The following is a 21,399-nucleotide window of genomic DNA, read 5'->3' as shown; positions in this document are numbered from 1 at the left end:
CAGGTGAGTGTGGAGGTGGCACCTGCTTCCATTATCCTCAAAGCACCTGAAGGATGGTGGGCTCTGTGTTGCCTGTGAAGACAGCATGGGGAGGCAGCAGCTGTGGAAACTACACTTGTCCCCTCTGGGAAGTTGGTGTGGCAAAGGTGTGTGCCTTTCCTTGGGAGGCAAGTGGATGCCTTAGAAGGTGGCCAGACTTGAGTTGTTTAAGAATCATTGCCAGCCATGGTAAAGGTCTGTGGGTTTGTATCAACGGGTTGTGGTTTGAAGCAAGAGTCAGCTGCGGAAGGTATCAGAAACATTCTGCATCAGGAACAGTCCAGCATGGAGTCTCTGTGAGGTTTTCAGAGGAACTCACTAAAGCCTGCACCCTCCCTGCCTCCCCAAAGAGCCACATTTGGGCACCTGCCAAGGAAGAGGACATAGGAGGTCAGATGACAGTAGCTCCAGTTGTATTAGACACTCCCTTGTTCTGATGCCAAGACGAGGAGGAGGTCGAAGGCAGAGTAAAATACTGTGAAACAATGAAATAACCATGCACCCTTCCCACATGCAGCTGGGTCAGGCTTGAGCTAAGGGGAGAAACTCTCAATGGGATGTAGGATTAGGATTTAAATTGGACTGGGCAGGACATTCTCTATGTCTGTCGAGATGATCAGATGATTTCTCATTTTTAGTTTATTAATATTATGAATTACATGAATTGATTTTCAAACATGGAGCCAACCTTACATTCCCGGGGCAAACCCCACTTGATCATAGAATATCCTTTTTATACTTGTTGAATTTTATTTGCTAAAATTTTGTTTAGAAATTTTGTATCTATGTTCCTAGAGGGATGTTGGTTTGTAGTTTTTTTCTTCTTGTAATGTCTTTCTCTGGTTTTGGTATCATTTCTTCCTTAAATATTTGGTAGAATTTATTAGTGATGCCATCCAGACCTGCAGCTGTCTTGATGGAAAGGTATTTGGAAGAGCTTGTCTAGAATTGGTATTGTTTCTTCCTTAAATGTTTGATAGAATTTACCAGTGGAACTATCTGGGCCTAGAGTTGTCTTTGTGTGAAGAGTTTGAACTACAAATTCAACTCTTTAGTAAATATAGGGCTCTTCAGGTTATTTCTTCTTGAGTAAACTTTGCTAGTTTTTGTCTTTTAATTTGTTCATTTCATTTAAGTTGTTGAATCTATTGGCATGAAGTTGTTTATAACATTCTCTTATTCTATTAATATCTGTAGACTCTGAAGTGATGTTGCCTCTCTCATTCCTGATATTATTTGTATCTTCTCTCTATTTTTCCTATATGTCCCTCTACAGGTTTATTAATTTTATTGAACTTCTCAAAGAGCCAGCTTTTGGCTCATTGTTTTTCTCTATTTTTTTCTCTATTTTTTCCCCCGTTTTCTATTTCATTGCGTCTGTTCTAGTTTTTATTCTTCCTATTGTGTAGGGAGGCATGCGTCTCTTTGGGGAACCCTGCAGCACCTGCTGCAGGGTTGTTCAGCAGAGCCTTCTCTGAGAATTCATCCTGCATGGTGCTGAATATATGAGAGCTGATCAGAACAATTTGCTTCATATAAGATCCTCCTGTAGTGAAGTCCTTTCCTGATGCTAGATTCTCGCAGGCTTTTAGTTGGATATTTTGCATGGAAGGGGCCATGGGGATGTTCATGGAGGGTAGTTGGAGCAGCATTGGAGAGGTGGAGAGAGCAGGGACTTTGGAGCCCAAGACGAAACAACAAAGCCACAGTAATTGCTGTTTGATATGGTTTTGGTATGTCCCCACCCAAATCTTATCTTGTAACTTCCACAGTTCCCATGTGCCATGGGAGGAACTCCCACAATTGAATTGTAACTCTCACAATTCCCATGTGTTGTGAGAGGAACCCAGTGGGAGGGTTTGAATTATGGGGGCAGGTCTTTCCTGTGCTGTTCTCGTGATAGTGAATGAGTTCATGAGATCTGGTGGTTTAAAAAAAATGGGAGTTGCCCTGCACAAGCTCTCTTTCCCTGTTGCCATCTACATAAGATGTGACTTGCTCCTCCTTGCCTTCTGCCATGATTGTGAGGCCTCCCCAGCCATGGGGAACTATAAGTCCAATTAAACCTCTTTCTTTTGTAAATTGCCCAGTCTCTGGTATGTCTTTACCAGCAGCGTGAAAACAAACTAATACACTGTTATCAACTGAATCCTCATTACAGTCATTTGCTAAACACTTGACAATGCGTTATCTCATTTCGTGTTACTCACTTTGGAGGCAACAACTTTATGAGGTGTGCACTACTGCTATTAGCATTGCATGCAGGAGGCAGCTGAGGCTCAGGGAGGTTATACAACTTGATCAAGGCCACACAGTTAGTAAGTGGCAGAGCCAGTACTGGGATCCTGGATGATCCAAAGCGCAGGCTCCTGAGTACTAAGCTACCTGGGTATGGATTTCAGGACTCATTTTGCTAAAAAGTAAAATAAAATGTTTTTTGATGGCTTATCATGGCCAGGACACTTAATAGCTGTGTGTTCTTGGGAAGATGATGTAACCTCTCTGATTCTTTGTTACCTAGATATTTTGCCTGGTTATGTTGAGGGTTAGGTATGAATGCAGGTAAAGAGTCTACTGCAATGCTTGATCCATGGTGGGTATTCAATAACCTGTAGTTGCTCCTTGGGGGAGATACACCTGTGGTCATCTTGAGTCTTCCGTCTTTGATTTAGATTTGGTTGAATTGCCTTGGTTGAAGAGGTCTAAAGCTCATGGCATCCTTCAGCCTCTCAGGACAGATGACTGGTGTGAGTCTTTGGCTCTGACAAGTGTGAATGAGGCTGTCATCACCATCAGATACATATGCTTGACATTGTTCAGGAGATTATTTTATGAAGTACAGAGAAAAAAAATCCAGAATCACATTATTTAATTGCTGGAGTTATTTAATTAGGCAGGTGATAGCAGGGTTAATGAATCATTAACACCTCAAAAGAGCAATTAACTCATTGTTTCCATAATTTTATGCAATGAAGCAGAAAGCTGGTACTTAGGGTGGCTGTATTTTAACAGAATTTTGCAGAGGATAATTTCTGTTGTTTTGTTTTCAAACTAGGTCTGTAAATTCATGTTCATTGTTGGTACCCATGGCGTTAGCTTCGTTACCATGAGTATGCAGGTGTATATAATTTTATATATAGTATGATAATGGGGAGAATGGATGCAGGTGTGCATTCCCGCCTTCTTCCGCGGCCTCTGTTTTCCTGGAATCCTGTTCAGAGCATCAGAGCTGTTTTTCCCTAGTCATGGTAGCATTCACTCATCCATTATTCCTTTGTCTTCATGAAATAGTTACTGAATTCCGGTTAGGGGTCACTCATCGTTCAGGCACTGAAGGTACTTGGTTGAACATGACAACCAGAGTCCCTGCTCTCAGAAGCTTCCGTCCTACAAAGGACGATGGAAGCAAATACACAAACAAGAAAGCAGAGGCAGGATGAATTGCTTGGATGAAAGTAACTGCAGGTGTGTGACTGGGCAGGGAGGGCTTCTGTGAGGAGCTGATGTTGAAGTGACTTTTTAAAGTAAGAGGGGCAAACCAGACAAAGATCCATGAGTATGTTCCAGGCTCAGGTCCTGTGTGGGAATGGGCTGGTGTTTCAGGAACTGCAAGAATGCAAGCATGGCCAGAGAGCAGGGAGGCTGGGAGGGGTGCAGAGACACGGCAGAGAGGCAGCCAGTGCCAGCTTGCATGGCGCGAGGGTCAGTGTGAGGGGTAGGTAGAGTGAGGGCGGGCCTCACCGAGGGACATCACACTGCCTTCTGACTTGTGTTTACAAAGGCTACTTTGCTTGCCATGAGAGAAGGATTGTCTCGGGGCAGGGAAGAGATGGTGGAGGCAACAAGGAGTGAAAGGTCCGTGGTGTGGCTTTGAAGTAGAGCTGACAGATGCGCAGATGGCATAAAGGATGAGAAGACTCAAGAACGCCTCCCAGATTTTGTAGTTGAACAAATGGGGCTGGGGTGGCACCATTTTCTGAGATGGGGAAGCCTGGGTTGACCCACTGGCTATGGATAAAATCAGCAATTCTATTTGAGCCATAACAAGATAGAGGTGCCTAAACAGCCCCCTTCCTCCCTTCTCTGTCTCTCTGTGTGTTTCTGTGTGTTTGTGTGTGTGTAGGTGGGGGGCTCTCATTTATTGAATTGAATATTTATTACTGTGTTATAGGTATTGCATTGTGCATTTTATAAAATGTTATCTCAATATTATTCTCATAAGAACTCTGTAACGCACGATGATCCCCATTCTAAAAATTAATCAGCTGCTGCTCAGAGAAGTGTAGTTGCTTCTCCAGACCACAAGGACAGTAAGACGTAGAGCTGGGATTCGAATTCAGATTTGACCAATTCCAAAGCCTGGGGTCTTCCTGTCTGCCAGGATGCTTCTGAGATTCACTGTGTTCTCGCTGCCTCTCGGGCAGCTCTCTGTTCTGACGAAAGGCATCGTAGGATCTCAGGGAGGTGCCAGAGTGGCCTCTCTGCAGTGGCTATGGCTGTCTTGGTTCCTCTCACCCTTCTCCCAAAGCCCCCATGAGACACACCTCCCTGGTCTCCTTCAGGGACAGAAGACCCAGAGAAACTCCTGTCCCCTCTCCTCTTTTAAAACACAGTTCTGTTAATGAGGTATGCAGCTCATTCTCTCTCACTGTGCATCTGGGGTGCCTGGCTTGGGTGCTGTTCTTGGCCAAGGCACTTTCACAGATGACATTTACTCAACTTGGGGCGATGTAGTCGAGCTCCTGTAACATTAATAGGTTAAGTGGTTCATCTCATGGTTGTGTGTGTGAGTTGTGAAACCTGGCTGGGGTCTGGGCGTCGAGGAGCAGGGCCCCAGGAGGACCCTCCCTGCTGGGCCAGGCAGGAAGAGTTATTACCACTGTGTCTGACTTGGGGAGCAGAGCCCCCCAGTTGTTGGCCTGACACTGGTGTGGGCAAGTGGGTAGGCAGCAGACCCCTGGCAGAGATGGGTTCAAGAGCTGAGTCCTAAGGCAGGGCTGGGAAGTGAGGGAGGGACACGTTTGCCCCACCTGACCTCCTTGTTGGCAGTGGACTCAGATGCTGAGCTGCTGGAACCGCTTCTGTGCTAAGCTGGGTGTGGGTTGGGAAGGGAGAGGGGGCTGCAGCTTGGAGGGGAGGGTATGGATTAGCAGCGTTAGGAGTGGAAGGAGGCCCTGTTGACAGGTTCAGGCCACCCGACCTTCTGGGGGTTGGGGTGCAGGTAGGGCCCACGCCATGGTGTCTGTGCTGGGAGTTTCCTGGGTGGGTGTGAAGTAGGCAGTAGGAAGGACACCGAATGGACTTGGCTTAGTGCTGCGGGGGATGATCAATTCTGATGTCAGCTTAGAGGTGGCTTCTCAGCGCTGGGCCTTGGAAGGGCAGTGAACATGTGCCCTGGAGGTGGAGAGGCTGTGGGGGCTCGAGCAGAGGCCCTCGCTGTGCAGCAGAGGCCCCGGGAAGCACATGGACTGGCTGGGGGCCAGGGTGGCTGAAGGAGCATAACGTGGAGGGTGTAGGGAGCAGAGAGTGAGGAGGCTGCCAGGTGGATCCCAGAGGGAGATGAGCAGAGAGGGAGGAGGCTGCCAGGTGGATCCCAGAGGGAGATGAGCAGAGAGGGAGGAGGCTGCCCGGTGGATCCCGGAGGGAGATGAGCAGAGAGGGAGGAGGGTGGCCAGGTGGATCCCGGAGGGAGATGAGCAGAGAGGGAGGAGGCTGCTGGGTGGATCCAGGAGGGAGACTGCACCCAGTGGTGTTGTCGGGAAGACGATGGTGTCCGTGGGAGGTGACAGATCGGGACCCTGGCAAGGATCCCTTGAGTGGATGTCGCCATCGTCCAAGTGAGAGACGTGGGGGGTGGGAGTGTGTGAGCCAGGCAGTGGGACTGCAGTGGAGGTGTGTGCAGTGGCAGACGGGGTCCCAATCCAGGGGAAACCAGGGGTGGGAGGTGTGAAGGGACCCTAAGCTTCTTATCCTGGTGGGCTGGGGATGTAGAGACGGAACGCAGACAAGGGAGCAGCTCTTCAGAGGAAGGCCAGGCCTGAGGTGCTGGGGTGTCCTCGGTGAGCCTCAGCCGTGTGGGTGGGGCCAGGACCCTGTCACTTGGCACAGAGTTGGGGGTTAACCTCCCTTCCCAATCAGAGCTCCCCCCATTTGCTTTTCTGCACATTCTTAAACAGTAAGGCCGTGAGGATGACCGGCTTTTCTTACCTGGGACAGGTCTCAGTAGTTCTTTTCCCCCTTTATGTCTTATCTGCAGTGGACCTGAGACTGAAGCTGTCACCAGGCCATAGTGGTTGGCCCGGCCTCTCAGGCTGCATTCACAGCAAACAGGAGAGAAGGTGGAGGGGCTCCCACCTCCTGGCCAGGACATTCTGGTTGGAGTCTTGTAATGAAATCAGAAGTGACATGTCCATTCTTGGGGCCCCATACCTTGGCGAGCAAAGCTCCTCGGCATAGTAGGCCATCAACGCATGCTTCTTGGGGACCATGGGGAGCCTCCCTAGCATGGATGCGCAGCCTTTGGTGGCACCGTTGCCCGTCAGCCCGGCCCCCGCACCCTGCACTTCCCCCCACGTTCAGTGCAGAGCCCTCAGCCCCAGACCACCTTGCGCTGCACTTGCTGGGATCTTCTCCCCCAGCACCTGGTCTGCCTTTGTCTGCATCCCTCCTGGACCCACCCCTGGGTGTTCTATTGACAAAGGGATTCCCCCCTTACGTTTTGGGGCAGTGCTGTGCACACTGTTGAATTTGATGAGTGTTGGCTAATTTGAACTGAATTCTCAGGTGTATTTTTTCCTTTTTCAGATCAAACCGGTGGTGCATTGTGATATAAATGTGCCTTCCAAGTGGCAAACATATCATCGTATATCTCGACATATACAGTGAGTACAATATTATGGGTGAAAAAAATCAAACTGTGCCATAGCTCCCTAAAAACAATACTTTCTATCCTGACAAATGCCCCTCAGCCCCCTTTCTGTCCCTCCTCCCCTCCCCTCCCCTCCCCTCCCCTCCCCCCGCTGTCTCGTGCTCTCACTCCCTGACAGGTGATTTCTGTTTCCTAGACCGCCTCCTCTCTGATTCAGCTCTTCATGTGCTACCTTTTCTTTTTCCACTTGAGCACTGATTTTGGAAAAGAAAAGCAATCCCATCACCATGCCATTGTTTGCAGAACAGTTCACCTGGGGATGCGAAGATAAGAGCATCATACACACAGCTTAGTTTTAGGCTCTGAAGTTTTGTTTTGATTTTTTTTTTAATGTAGCAGTTGCAGCTGCAGCTGCAGCATGTTGAAGGGAAATTTAAAAGCTGTTTCCCCCACCCCTTGACCTCTTGCTACCAAAAGGCCCTCATGGGCTACAGCACATCCAAGACAGGTGTTGCTACAGGAGCGGAGTGCGTTAGAACCTCATTGGCTGCTGCCCTGGGATGCCGCTGGCAGTGCCAGGCACCGAGATGCTCAGTGGGAGGCACTGGGGATAGTTGTGAGCACTGTGTGCATCCATCTATGCATTGTGTTTTTGGGATTGGAAAAAGACGGTACACTTGACTTGAACTAAACTTTGGTTTACATCCCGGCTTTTGGTCTTACAAGCTTGGGACCTGCGCCTGCTGCTTCACTCTGAGGCTGAGGCTGAGGCTGTCTCCCACTGTGGAAAACAGAGCTGAGAATATCCGCAGCACACAGTGGTGAGGGTTAGCTTCAGGAATGTTTGCAGCCAGCCCCACAGTGCTTGTCACAGCGTAGCAGTTCTCTGAATGGCAGCTCTTCACCCTGTCCTTTTATTGGGATGTTTTAATATTTTAGTGATTAAAAGCCCTGACATGGACATCTTTCCATTTTACCACGTTCTGGTCTAAATGGAAGGAATTTTAGCAAGTTTCCAGAGAATGCTGAGCTCTTCATGTGGGGGTCCCAGCCTTGTGTGAGCCAGAGTCACCTCTACCACGTCCCCTCTCAGTCCTGAGAGGCAAGGACTTGGAGGCTCATGAGGCTGGAAACTCCCTGATTCACCCGACAGATCCTCAGGCTGGGAACGAGAAAGATGAAGGCAACGTGGCCGTGAATTCGCCAAACTGGGCCCCTTGCGCTTTTCCTTAAAATCTCAATGACCATTTCTTTAAAATACCTTACTTTAAGCTTCCGCAAGGGGGCCACCTAAATACACAGATCTTTCCACACCACTTTTCATGTAGCTAAGAGCTGTTTTGAAATAATAAGACACAGTATTTCTGAATTTTGTTAGTGATGTCTTTCCTGCAGAACGTACAGCAACCTCAGGGAACATCGTTGGTTTGTGGGTCCTTCTTGACAAAAACACCATCCCTAAAGCCACATTTTATGTGTGTGACCCAGGCCATCAATTATCGTCACTCATTTGACAGACATGATTATTTTTTTCAATGAGAAACCAACACACTCTTGCAGCATTTGCCCATCCTTTGTCTTGGTGTGTTGGAATTTCCACTAGATGGACCCAAATATCCATCTGAGTGCAGAGTCCTTCCTACCACAAAAAAACCTGATCGTGTTCCTTGGAGTCCTTGTCACTATAAAAACACATAAACAATAGTTATGACGGCTTTCAAAGGCTTAGATGCTCAGGAGAGAAAGGCGGGGTGTGACCCTTCCTGGTCAAGAGGAGAGTTGGTGAGGGAGTGAATGGCTTGTTGAGCTGTGTTCTGCAGCAGCCAGATGCTGGAGAGAGAGCCCGGGGCTCCCCTGACCGGGTCACTGGGGGATTGAGCTGGTGGTGAGTGTATGGGTTGGAAGTCACTGATTTGGAGGTTGAGGCTCAGATTGAAGCCCTGGTCCTGGCACTGACTGAGCTGTGTAGCCTGAGGTCACTTCTCTTGCCCGGTGTTCTCTCTGATGTCCCTTGTCACTTAGGGAGGGATTCACTCACTCATTCCACTTATACTGGCATGGAAAACACCCTGAGTCAGTGAATGAGCCTTGGGAGAAAAAGCGTTTAAAAGATCTTTTGTCATTTATTTAGAAGCGAGCTGGCAAAAGTTGTCTGGGCCCTGGAGTGGTTTTACTTGGGGACTTCCTGCCCGTTACGGGGAGCCTGAGACCAGAGGGAGTGGGGGAAGAGAAGAGCCCACCCCAGACCTCCTCTGTGGGGAGGAGGCACATTCGTGCCAGGCAGAACTGGAGAAGAAGGGGCCATTGGTCCTGGCCCTCATTGCGAGACTGACGTCAAAGATAGACACAGCTGGACATTAGTGAAAGTGGTAAAAACAGATTTTATTTAGTAACTACTGATAGTTGGGGAAAGAGCTGGGTTCCACTGTGATTTGTGTGGAAGTGATTTGGGCATTTTAAAGGGAGAATGAGAGATGGGAGCAAGTGGGGCCTCAGGAGAATCAGAGAAGTGGAAAAGTACAAAGAGTTGGTCAGTGAAGGTGGCCAGGCAGCTGGTCTGCAAGCTGGCAGTTCTGGAAGTTAGGATTCTGTCCTCTGCCAGAGACTGGGAGACAGGCCCTGTCCTGCCTGATGCTTGCAGTTCAAGGGAAGGATCGTAGGTGTGGGAAACACGTCTGCATTGCAAGAGATGCATATTTGTCAATGCTCTAAGAAAGAGAGGTCAGGGGCCTATCTCAGGTGTTGGCTGGGACGAACAGTAAATGTTCCTGGCAGCCCTGGGTTTTCTCAGGTGGGTGTTTAGTGGCAGGGCTGGGGTCATCCTGTGGCTGTGGCTTGATGCTGCTGGACACGTGCTAGAGTTCGGTTGTATCTCAGAGCAGGAGTTGGGACAGAGTTGTCATAGGCCAGAGTTCTGCGAAACTCAGTCCCTCTTCTTGTTCATGAGGAAGAGCAGATCTATTCCTTGCAGAACAACTACCACCTGTCATAAGGAGGGCTTGAGGAGAAGGGTCCAGCCATTACTTCCAGCTGCTGTGCGTTCAGGAGGAGCTGAGAGACAGCCGAGGAGCACAACCCTCCCATGAGGATGGTATGCATCAGGAGATGAAGGCATGACCGTCGGGATGGATACAAAGAAGCCAGAGGCCAGGCACAGTGGCTCAAACCTGTAATCATGGCACTTTGGGAGACTGAGGCAGAAGGATCACTGGAGCCCAGGAGTTTGAGACAATCCTGGGCAACATAGTGAGACCCCATCTCTTAAAAATAAAGAAACTGAGTCCCTTAAGGAGCTCCCTAAACCATCCAGTAAGTGGAGGAAATTAAAGGGAGATCCAAGTCAGTCCTTTTCTGGAGAGTGTAAGCTGTGTTAGCTATTGTGTCCAACTGCCACTGCTAGTACTTGAGACTGTCACTACAGCAGTTACTACTGTTACTGCTTGAGACCATCATTATGACTGAATGAAGGGATGAATGTAGAAATAATAACAAAAAACAAAAGGAACTGTTTTAAGGAAGGACCAGGGGAAGAAGAAGAGAGCTCCCTGCTCCTAGTGAGCAAAGGCAGCCCCCTGAGCTTCCACAGCCCTTCCTATTTATTGGGTAGGATGAGCAGGGAGAAGGAGATAACGATTGGGCAGCTGCTTAATTGATCACAGGTTCATATTATTACTAACAGGCTTCAATTATGCCTAATCATAAGAAACACTTGCGCCTGGGTGGTGACTGCCCTCAGCAGTCCTTCTGGGTGGCGTACGCAGTTTGTCAGTTTGCCAGCATTCTGCATTTATGAGAAACAGTTTGCTGCTTACTCATTAGCCTTCGGTGGTACACTGAGTTGATAACGGCCCTCACTCTTTTGGCCTCCAACAAGCTATGTCTTGGGTGTGAGCCTTTGCTGTGACTGTCTCTTGACAAATTTCCTCTCGAGTGTCATCTATGAACAGGTGGCACTGAGGACTGACTCGTGCACGAACACCTCCCTGGTTTCCGGTCAGCAGTCTGAGGCTAGTCCGTTTTGTGGAGTCATTTGCAAAGTTCTGACACTTCTGGGGTTAATGATGCAGCAGCTTGTCCTAAGTAGGAGACAGAATCTTCCAGTTCTGGGGGGGCTAGCTTTGCTGATCCCCTTTGTAACCTTATAGTGTATCCGTCACCACAGGCGAGGGTGCAGTGGGAGGAACAGACCACCCTACCAGGCTGGCTCCAGGCAGCAGGTCCTTCCAGAACCCACTTAAGGTGGCTTCCCGTCCACGAGTGCTTGGTCCACAAGTCTCAGGACCAGCAGCTGGGGCAGCACTCATATTTCTGAGTCTCCTTTGTGAAGTTTGTCACATTTAGCCATTTGAAGGTCGGCATTGGCCACATGACAGGAGCCCGTCCACTGGCTGGAAGCATTTTCTATGTCTTATGACCACACACACGATAATGACCCTTGTGATCATAATTGGGTTGGTCATTGCCTGTACTGGTTGTGACAGAGGCTTGAAGGGCTAACCGGGAGTAGATCCCAAAGGGAGAAATGCAACATTAACCATCATCTTCTCACTGATTGGGCCTTTTAGTCCTGTTTAACCAGCAATTCCCTTTGCCTGATTTCTTTGCCAGATAATTTCCTGTGATGCTGACATCATGGGGTGTTGAAGGAAGATGATGTCTAAAGGGAGATTGGCCCTTACACTGAGCTCCTGTTTCATGAGAACAGAATGTGTCTTGCTACAGGGACATGGAGGATTCCCTGTGTCCCACAGACAGGCTATGTCTATTAGACTGATTTCCCATGAACTGTTGTGTTCTTGAGCTCACAAGGCCATGTCATAGTCCCAGTCTTGGGGGCCTTGAAGTTACAGTTTGGTGCCACTTCAGAAGGGGACTGCTCTGGTTGTGTGTATGGGATGTTTCCTGTCAGGACCATATCTATGAGTATGATGAGGCCATTATGAAGGGGATCCCAGTTTCAGGACTGAGTACGGTAGGGGGCGGTGAGTGCAAACCCAGGAATTCACCTGTTGGTCTCATCTGCTGCTTGGTGAGCCAAGAGAAGGAGAGAGTGATGACCGCACTAGGGAAGCGCAGGCAGATCGAGATGGAGGGAACCAGGGAGGGCCCGGTGGAAGGCTGGATGTGGTTCGGGGGACCGAGGAGTAGTTGATGCAATTGGGAGGAAGATACAGGAATTGTGGGAGAAGATTTAGTCTGTTAGGGAGTATGAAAAGGCAGGAGAATCTGTGGGCTCTTGTTCCATGATCTTGGAGAGAAGCCAGCTGTGTCCCGGCATCATCCGCTTTGTTCCACAGTTGTTGGGACAGTCGTCTGCCTCTGGCTGTCATCTGCTGCCCGAGGCTGTCAATAGAACGGTGTTTTGGGATCTCTGGTTGGAGTGCTTTCCAGTCGGAATCATCCATGTATATATATATATAGCCATAAGACATGGACAAAGGTTGAACACCTTGTAATTTGACAGCAATGAACAAAACAGCACAAGGCCTTTCTTGTGTGGGGTTCAAGGTTAGTTTCCTGATGATGACATTTCCAAAATACCAGATCTCATACTTTCAAACTGTGTAAAGGCTGGTCAAGGAGTTTGAGGGGAAAGGTGGCCTTGATTTGTTGATTGTAGGACTGTGTGTATTTAGTTAACTCCTGACAGTGTCTGAGGATGTCAGACTGTGTTAAATTGGAATCTCTTGTTAGCCAGGAGGTGTAGGGCATTCTCATGGTCTTCCTGTAGTGGTTTCAAAGGGCAACCGTTTCTGAGGAGGATGGGGTGAGGATCTGGGAGTCATAAGAAGGATGGGTAACACCCATGGCCATAGACAACCCAGTTCTTAGGACAGCTTAGCCAGATTGGACTTTGGACATGTGGGCTCTTCCTAAGGTGCCTGATGACTGAGGGTGTAATGGCAATGGAGTCTTCGACTAATTTGTTGTATTTATAATTGCTTGTGTAATTTTGCTAGTGAAATGTGATCTTTCATTAGAAATTATAGAGGGGATACCCCAAGTGGGATAGATTACTTCCAGGAAAATGTTGGCAACTGAAGTCGTGGAGGCATTTTGGCAGTGGAAAAACCTCTAACCATTTAGAAAACATGCAGATCAGTGTGGGGACATATTGGGGACGTATTAGCTGCTGGGCCTCTGGTAATTGGATAAAGTGTATTTGTCAGTGAAGGAAGGGTCCAGGGTAAGCTGTTCCCCTTCCTCAGTCCATGTTTAGAATTTTCCTAGGGGTATGTTTCTGGCAGATGAAGTGAGGGGTAGCTGCTTGGTCTGGATAAAAGCTAAAGTGTTCAAGCCATTGTTTGTCCAGTATGTCCTGCATTTGTACCTTTCTGGGATGAGTCAGGTGTAAACCACATACAATGACCCTGGTGACAGACTTGGGTGGGCCATGTGGCTCTCTTGTGTTATTTCCTTGGGAGGCATCTTGAAGAAGTTGTTTCCTTCAAGGGAGGTGTCTGTTTGGGTTGTTATAACAAAATACGTGAGACTGGGTAATTTATAAACAACAGAAATTTTTGCCCACAGTTCTGGAGGCTGGGAAGTCCGAGATTGAGGTGCTAGCAGGTTTGGCGTCTGGCGAGGGGTGCTCCCTGCTGCATAGATGTGCCTTCTTGCTGTGTCCTCACATGATGGATGGGGCAGACAAGCTCCCTGAGGCCTCTTTTATAAGGACACTTATCCCACTCATGAACCTAAGCCCCCTCATGATCGAATCACCTTTTAAAGGCCTCACCTCTTAATGCTTTTACATTGGGGATTTGGTTTCAACATGAACTGGGGGGTGAGGGGACACAGAATTCAGACTGTAGCAGAGGGTGAATCATCCCACCAGGGGTCCGGGACCTTGAAGTGCTAGGCAGGGCTGTGGTCCCAAGGCCTGGAAACCACGTGGGTTCCTCAAGCGGTGGGGGAAGAGGCTTCTAGTTTGACATATTTATTAGCCCACTTATTTTCCCAAGTCTTATCTGATTTCTTTATGCCGTATCCCTCAGTTTTAATAAGAGCAGTTTGCTGGGGTAATAACAGTGCCTCCAGAAGTTCTGCTATTTGACTGGGGTACCGGCTGCTGTCGTAAATCCCCCATTTCCGTGGCACATCAACATCACGTACTGCCCCAAAGGTATGGCGGCTGTCAGTGTGGATGTTTCACCTTCATTCCTTCTGTCTTCGCGCAAGCCTGAGTGAGTGATTCATTCAGCCACCTGGGCTGATGTAACACATGGCGGAGCTAGATAGCCAAGAGGTTTGTGCTGATTAGTGATGGCATATCCAGCCTGGAAGGGCCCACCCTCCCTCCAGAGATAGGAGCCATCGACATAAAGAGCGAGATCTACTTAGGGCAGAGGAGTTTCTGATGAATCTAATCTAGGATGAGACAATCATCTGATGTTGGTGACACGGGTGTCACTAACATCCACTAACTAACCACGGGTAAAGGAAGCAAGTGGCGGGGTTAAGGCTTTGATGGTGTAGTATGGTTATGTGAGGGGAAAGCAGTAGATTTCATAAGAGGGAAGTTTAGCCACAGAGAAATGCTGTGTTCTCATTAAGCAGTAGGGTCTGTAGGGTCTGAATGGGATGAGGAATGTGTGTGTCTAATAGGCGACCCAGTTGCAAGTGAGACATGCAGCCTGGACAAGACTGGTGGTTGCAGCCCTGGCTCACAGGCAGGAGATATGCCTCAACTCCTGAGCTCGGGTGAAGCTCTCGCAATCCACGTTTTTATGTTTTGGGGAGAAGACTCCAAGACATGATCCTCTCCTTCATGCACAAGGAAGGACAAAGGCAGGGAGTAATTGGGAAGTTCAAGGTGGGGGTGAAAGTACAGAGCCCTTCAGGTTCTCGAAAGTGTCTTTAGATAGGGGGTTCCTTATTCCCGGGTCCAGGGATGACTCCCTCATCGTGGCCTAAAGAGAGGAGGCAATTGGAGAGAAATTAGGCATCCACATCTTACCGCATCCCACAAGACCCCCAATTTCCCGCCCCTAATTGTTCTTTTGCTTCCAGGAAAGGAAAATGTTGAAGACTAGAAACTTGGTCTGTAGAGATTGTTTTTCTCTGTGACCAAGATATCATAGCCCAGATACCAGACACACAGAGAGGATAACTGAACTTTGTGTCTAGCCACTCCATGGTCCTTTTTGCTAACGCCCTAAGGAGGCATTCAGCGTGCAGAAGGGAGCTGTTGTAACTCTTTAAAAAATTTTTTTAAATTTTTTAATTTTTTATTTTATTATTATTATACTTTAAGTTTTAGGGTACATGTGCACAGCGTGCAGGTTTGTTACATATGTATACATGTGCCATGTTGGTGTGCTGCACCCATTAACTCATCATTTAGCATTAGGTATATCTCCTAATGCTATCCCTCCCCCCTCCCCCCATCCCACAACAGTCCCCAGTGTGTGATGTTCCCCTTCCTGTGTCCATGTGTTCTCATTGTTCAATTCCCACCTGAGTAACTTTCAGAACACAGGAGGAGGTCATCCACAAGTTGGATTACAGTTGAGTTTCCAGTTGAATTTACAGTTGAATTTTACCTCCTTCAGATTTGCACTTAGGGTGTGTGAGAAGTAGGTAGGGGCCTCAGTAAATCCTTGGGGCATAACGGTCCAGGAATATGGTTCATTTTCCCAGGTGAAGGTGACAAGCCTGGGGAATTTTCATGGTAGGGAATTCTAAAAAAAGGCAGCACACACATTGATGATGACTGTGAAATACTGTGTGTTAAAAGCAATCACGGCCAGGATAGTGTTAGCATTAGGCACCAAGGAAAGACTGGGTTGACAATTTTTTTTATAGATCTCAGATCTTGGATCAGCTGATATATTTTTTTTCCATTTGGCTTTTTAGTGGCTGGAATGAGAGTGTTGCATGGATTGGAAATATAGAACAGTACCTTTCAAGTCCCTCTGGTTTTAAATGATTTTTTGCAAATCTTGTGGAGGGGCACGGAAGGATCTATTTCTATTTTATAGGGTTCTGCATCCCAAATACATCTAATATCCATGGAGTTTCTTATCCACAAAGGAGGAGGAATCCTGCCTAAAGCTGATTGAAGTCTTTGGTTAAATGAGTGCCAGGTGGAGGGAAGCAGAAGAACTTAGGCAAGTCAGACACCGTGTCGGGGAACACAGATGAGAGGGAAGGAGTCCCTGGGGACGCAGTGGATTCTAATACCCCGATTAAGGAGACGATCCCTTCCCAGCAGATTTTCAGGGTGGTAGGACTGAGAAGGAAGTTGTGCTGCTTTAAGGGGTCCCACAGAAATGTTTTGAGGTTGAGAAAGAGGCAAGTCTTGAGGCATAGGATCAAAACCCACCCCTGGTGAAGGTGGGTGACTCGGAGGAACGGAGCAGGAGATGAGGAGGTCCTAAGGGTAGGATGCGTTGCCCCAGACCAATGAGAAGCGTGGTGGAGTCCCCTTCAGGTTGCAGGGTGACTTCTCCTGTCGAGTTTAGTGGCAGTTAAGGGCACTGGATGTTTGCTTTCTGCAGGGCAGGCAGTGATTTTGTGACGAGCAGAGGGGTTAGGATTCTTCCCTCCTCTGGAGGGCTGAGCCGTTTCTCCCCACGAACCAGCAAATGTCCAGACTCACAAGAGCCCATGGTTTCTGAACTTGCTGTAGGTCAAATGTTTCAGGTTTTTTCCTGATGATTTTAGTTGCAGTGCATCGTGCATTGTGTATTTTCCAAATGGATGGGGTTGTTACGTGCCAAGAATTCTGCAGTTCTCAACGAGAAAGTTTAGGATTACAGTGAACTGTTACTTAAATCACTCCAGTTTTCTTTCAGGTTGTCTCAAAATCTTAGTTTAGAAAAACACAATAATAACTGTTATGACACCTTAGTTTTAAAGAATAATGCCTCTTTATTATGCTTTTCAAATCAAAATGCCTGTAACCTCGTTTTGCCTTCATTATAAGCCTGTGCAGCAGATAAGGCAGGCAGTCATATTCTACTTTCGGAAATGTAAGATTGAGGCCAAAAGAGAGTAAGACCCTTCATCTTTTCCTTTAATCCCTACTGGCTCCAACCAATCCATGTACCCCCAGCCACTGCCCATCCAGAATTGACTGAGTACCCCCAGGTGCCAGGCCCTGGGGAGACCGAGAGATTCAGATGCAGGCTTGTCCTCAGAGAGCTCACGGTTCAGTGGGGGAATGAGAGGTCCAGAGATAGAGCTATTTAGTTCTAGAATCAGCTCTGAAGACCAGGGCTTCTGACTTCGAATGTGGAGAACTTTTCAATTCAACTCAGCTTGGAACTTGACCTGGTTCTTGGGAGCAAGCATTAGGCGACCTTCACCCCAGGATGAGGGGAGGGTGCATGCGGCCAGCCCAGGATGTCACGATATGTTCCTGGCCCGTTTACTACCCAACTGCAGCGGGTCATGGCTATTTGAAGATAGCGTGGCAACGGAAACAAAAACGACCCTGGCTTTCTTCCCACCTGCCATCATCAACATATTTCAGAGAGAAACAGCACATTTCTGATGCCTTCTACCTTGCTTTTCAACAGAGAAGACAGAAAAGTGGGTAGAGGGAGGTGGATGCAGGGGAAGGTCTCGGCAGTTGGTTCTCCCTCCATGTGGCCTGGGGAAACCCCTTACCCTCTCAGAGGTCCAGATTCTTTCTCTGAGTCAGCGGGGAGCGGGACTCGCTTTACTGATTTGCTGGAAAGGTTAAAGACGACTCTATAAAGTGTTCATGGCTAGTGCTGAGGAAATGGCAGCTGTCATCACCAACCCACCTGACCAAAACCCATTCCTGGACCTATATGCTACTTCCCATTTTAAACAATCTGAAATATTTTCTATTTAAATGTTTAAAATGTTTTATTTTCCCCCTATCTACTATTAAAAATTAATTAGCAACACAGGAAAAGGTGCATTGACAAAGTAGTTTTATGCCTTTTGAACTCTCTTCAGAGTTTTTATTTAAATAAACCATATTATTTAACAGAGTGACTCATGCCAATGGTAAATATATAGTTTTAATAGATATACATTTAAAGTAAGTCTCCCAAAATTAAAAATTAAAAAAAAATTAATTTCAGCCTGTCAGTACTGCTAATTTGTTAGAAAAATAAGTCAATAAGGAGTAAAATCTACATTTGAACTGATGAAATTTGGTAGATTTGGTAAGAAATAAATAATTCAGTGCACCATTGGCAGTTCACATCAATGTGTTTCACATTAACGGCAGATTGGATAAATGCCTGATTTTTGAATATTCATTTTGAGCAATGAGATTGAAATAAAGTAAAAAAGGAATTGTTTGTTTTTACTCCCTTGTCAAAGGGTTTGATTTATATTACAGATAATTGTATGTGCAACTTCTCTATCAGATTGCAAGTTTTTGTTGGCAGAGAGTTGAGGAGAATTCAAAGTGTGAAGAAAGAGGAGAGAGAGTGAAATTAAATTGAGATGAACTATATGATGAGATATATTCAGCATCCCACTCCAAGGGCAATAAATTTTTTCTGCTGGTCTATCTGGGAAAAAAAAAAAAAGTCTCCCAGCTTATATCACCAGTTCTCTAGTGATTCCCCCAGAGGGAGCCAGTGTCGCAGTTTCTGGTCTCTTTCTAGGATGGGCCATGTGTGATCAGGTGTTTATAGGTATATGTGTACTGCATGCACTGTTGTGTACCTTCATTTTTCTTGTAACCACCCAATTTATCTTGGATATGGTTTTTTATCAGCATATAAAATTGTGCTTTCAAAAATGAGTAAGTACCAGGCATTCAAAAATTCACATGTACCAGTGTTTATTTGCCAGTGATGGGATTTGATGTGTGCCCATCCACAACCTATCACAGACTTTCAGGGAACTGTTTTGGGTGTTTTAGATGGAGTTGTTCATTCAGCTACCTGGAAGATGGATCATCTGACCCTGAACAACACGGACCCCAAACCTGGCATGGTGATATTGGTCTATGTTCATTCTTCAGCACAACTAGCAAATTTTAGAGATGTGTGAAGTCCATTTCTCCCTCTGAACTTGCCATTTCCTAGTTTATAAATCAGAGATTATTGTTTCTTCTCTTTATCTTAAAAATTCAAAAAATTTTACAGATTTTTCTATTTACAGGCTTATTATAAAAATGTGGAAATCTAGAAAAGCATAAAGAATAAAATAAAAATCTCCAGTTATCCCATCCCTCAGAGACAGCTGATATAGAAGTGCTGGGAAGGGAAGAGTGTGGTCCCTTTAAGTGATACAGAAGGGGGAAGGAAAGTGCTGGGGAGAGGAGGGCATAGTCCCTGGCTAGGGCTCCACCCAAGGGACCTGCGTGAGGACAGGCATTTTTGTTTCCCTGCCCAAATGTTGCATTTCCCAAGACCACCCTGGCCTGCCACACCCCCATCCTGTGCCTATAAAAACTTGAGATCCTAGCAAGGCAGAGACAGAAATGGCTGGACATCGGGAGGAGCACATCGGTGGAGGAACACGCAAGTGGCTGGACATCAAGAGGAACGCACCAACAGGCACCAGCACACCGGCAGGCCACCCACCGGCAGAATGACACGGAGTTTGGCTAGGGCAGTTGGAGGAGCGCTGGGGTGCCGAGAGGCCTGACTCCAGGGGAAAACCGTCTCCCTTCTGGCTCCGCCATCTGCTGAGAGCTACTTCCACTCAATAAAACCTTGCACTCATTCTCCAAGCCCACATGTGATCCAGTTCTCGTACACCAAGGCCAGAACCCGGGATACAAAGCCCTTTGTCCTTTTGACAAGGCAGGGGTCTAATTGAGCTGATTAACACAAGCCACCTATACAGACAGCTAAACTCAAAGAGCAGCCTGTAACACAGGCCCACTGGGGCTTCAGGAGCTGGAAACATTTACCCCTAGACACTGCCATGGGGTCAGAGCCCCACAGCCTGCCCGTCTGTATGCCCCCCTAGAGGTTTGAGCAGTGGGGCACTGAAGAAGCGAGCCACACCCCCATCGCACGCTCTGTGAGGGGGACAAGGGAACTTTTCCTGTTTCACAACCGCTATTAACCCTAAGGCACCTTCACTCCTAGTGCTCTTTCTGTAGCCCACTGTTGTGGTTTTTGTCTACAACATTAATTATATTTGACCGTTTTACCCTGTAGATATAAATTCTGCATACACAATTTTTAACAGCTGTATGCTTTATGGTGTGGTTGTGGCATAATTTATTTAACCAGTCATCCGTACTTAGACATTTTATATTTTTGACTTCATACATAATTCTATGAGAAATATCTTCACCTCTAAATCTTTGTCCACTTTTCTGTGGGGTGGATTTCATGGTGTGGGATGACTGGGTTAGTGGTTATTGATCCTTTATATTACATTGATCTATTTTGCCAAAGTGTCCTTCAAGAAGACTGTGCTGATTTTCAGCTGCATCAGCAGTAGGTTGGTGTGCCTATTTCTCAATACTCAGGATAAGACTATAAATTAAATTTCTTAAAAATTGAGACAAATATAACAAGACCTTGTTTAAACATTTATTACTTTTATTCCTATTAGTAATCTATATTTAGAAAAACTTGCAGCCTAAACCAATTAGGAAAACCAATAGTTGAAAACATTGTAGCAAATCTTTATTGTAATTGTAATAGCATATGGATAAACTCTGATATAACTTGCATAGAACATTTCTTTTTATGACTTCTTGTGGGCAGCATCTTAAATATGGAAGAAGTTGGACTCTGGGTTGATTGGAAGCCTCTTTTGCCACAAAACCTTAGCAGAGAAAATGGACTCTCTTTATGGTGACAAACATATTAAGATTTATATTTACTCTAAAGAGAGATATTTCTCAAATTCTAAGTTATTTGCATTTAGAGAGGAAGACAAAAAATGGCAGTAATAGTAAATTATAATGTAAAAAAATTAACCAGAATTGCAAAGTTGAGCTTATATATTGTTAAAGGATATCAATGATATCATTTATTAATTTGATACACCTTGTATTTATTCGATACGCCTTGTATTTTACATTATTTTAATGTGAATTACAAGAGTTTGAAACTATTGCATGTGTCTTTGATGATGGCATAGTCTCATGAACACTACTAACTTTGTGTCGGGTTTTGAAAATCTTCTAAGCACTTTCTCTCCCTCAACACGTAGAAGCAATAAACTAACACCCCTAAGATTATATTGAAGTTGTCTTAAAACTCAGGAGTGAAATAAGTGGTTTCTATTAATTTTTCAAAGGAATGCATGTTATTTTCTTTGGGAGATGATCTCGGCTCCAGAGAAAGGGAAAACAGCTACATTATTTAAGGCAAAATTATCTGCCTGTTTTCCAAATGGACACAATTTTCTTTCATTTTACCCATTATAGTAGTGGGAGACATGTTTTATAAAAAGTGGAGTTATGTTCCATCATCTGGGCATTTTAGATTTTATAAAATACCCAGATTTTTATCAAGCTGCCCAGAATGTTACAACTGTGGGGTTGGAGCCCCAGAACCTTCCCATCTGTATGCCTCCCCTAGAGG

The 21,399-nt window shown here is 46.4% G+C and overlaps 1 protein-coding gene across 9 annotated transcripts in view; it reads left to right on the top strand.

The window, feature by feature from the left end:
• DCDC2C (doublecortin domain containing 2C) overlaps nucleotides 1–21,399 on the top strand; it is a 141,704-nt gene that overhangs the window by 16,312 nt on the left and 103,993 nt on the right. For all 9 annotated transcript variants that reach the window (XR_008500584.1, XR_008500583.1, XR_008500585.1 and 6 more), the window contains exon 3: nucleotides 6,844–6,920. Coding sequence is in view for 6 of the 9 variants with exons in the window: in XM_054475243.1 (XP_054331218.1) it covers nucleotides 6,844–6,920 (77 nt within the window). In the remaining 3 variants the exon portion in view is untranslated. The remainder of the gene's footprint in view (nucleotides 1–6,843; nucleotides 6,921–21,399) is intronic.

Source organism: Pongo pygmaeus, chromosome 12, assembly GCF_028885625.2.
Source record: "Pongo pygmaeus isolate AG05252 chromosome 12, NHGRI_mPonPyg2-v2.0_pri, whole genome shotgun sequence".
Lineage (NCBI taxonomy): Eukaryota > Metazoa > Chordata > Mammalia > Primates > Hominidae > Pongo > Pongo pygmaeus.
The sequence above is the reverse complement of the archived record's forward strand: the minus strand, read 5'-3'. Positions and strand labels throughout refer to the sequence as shown.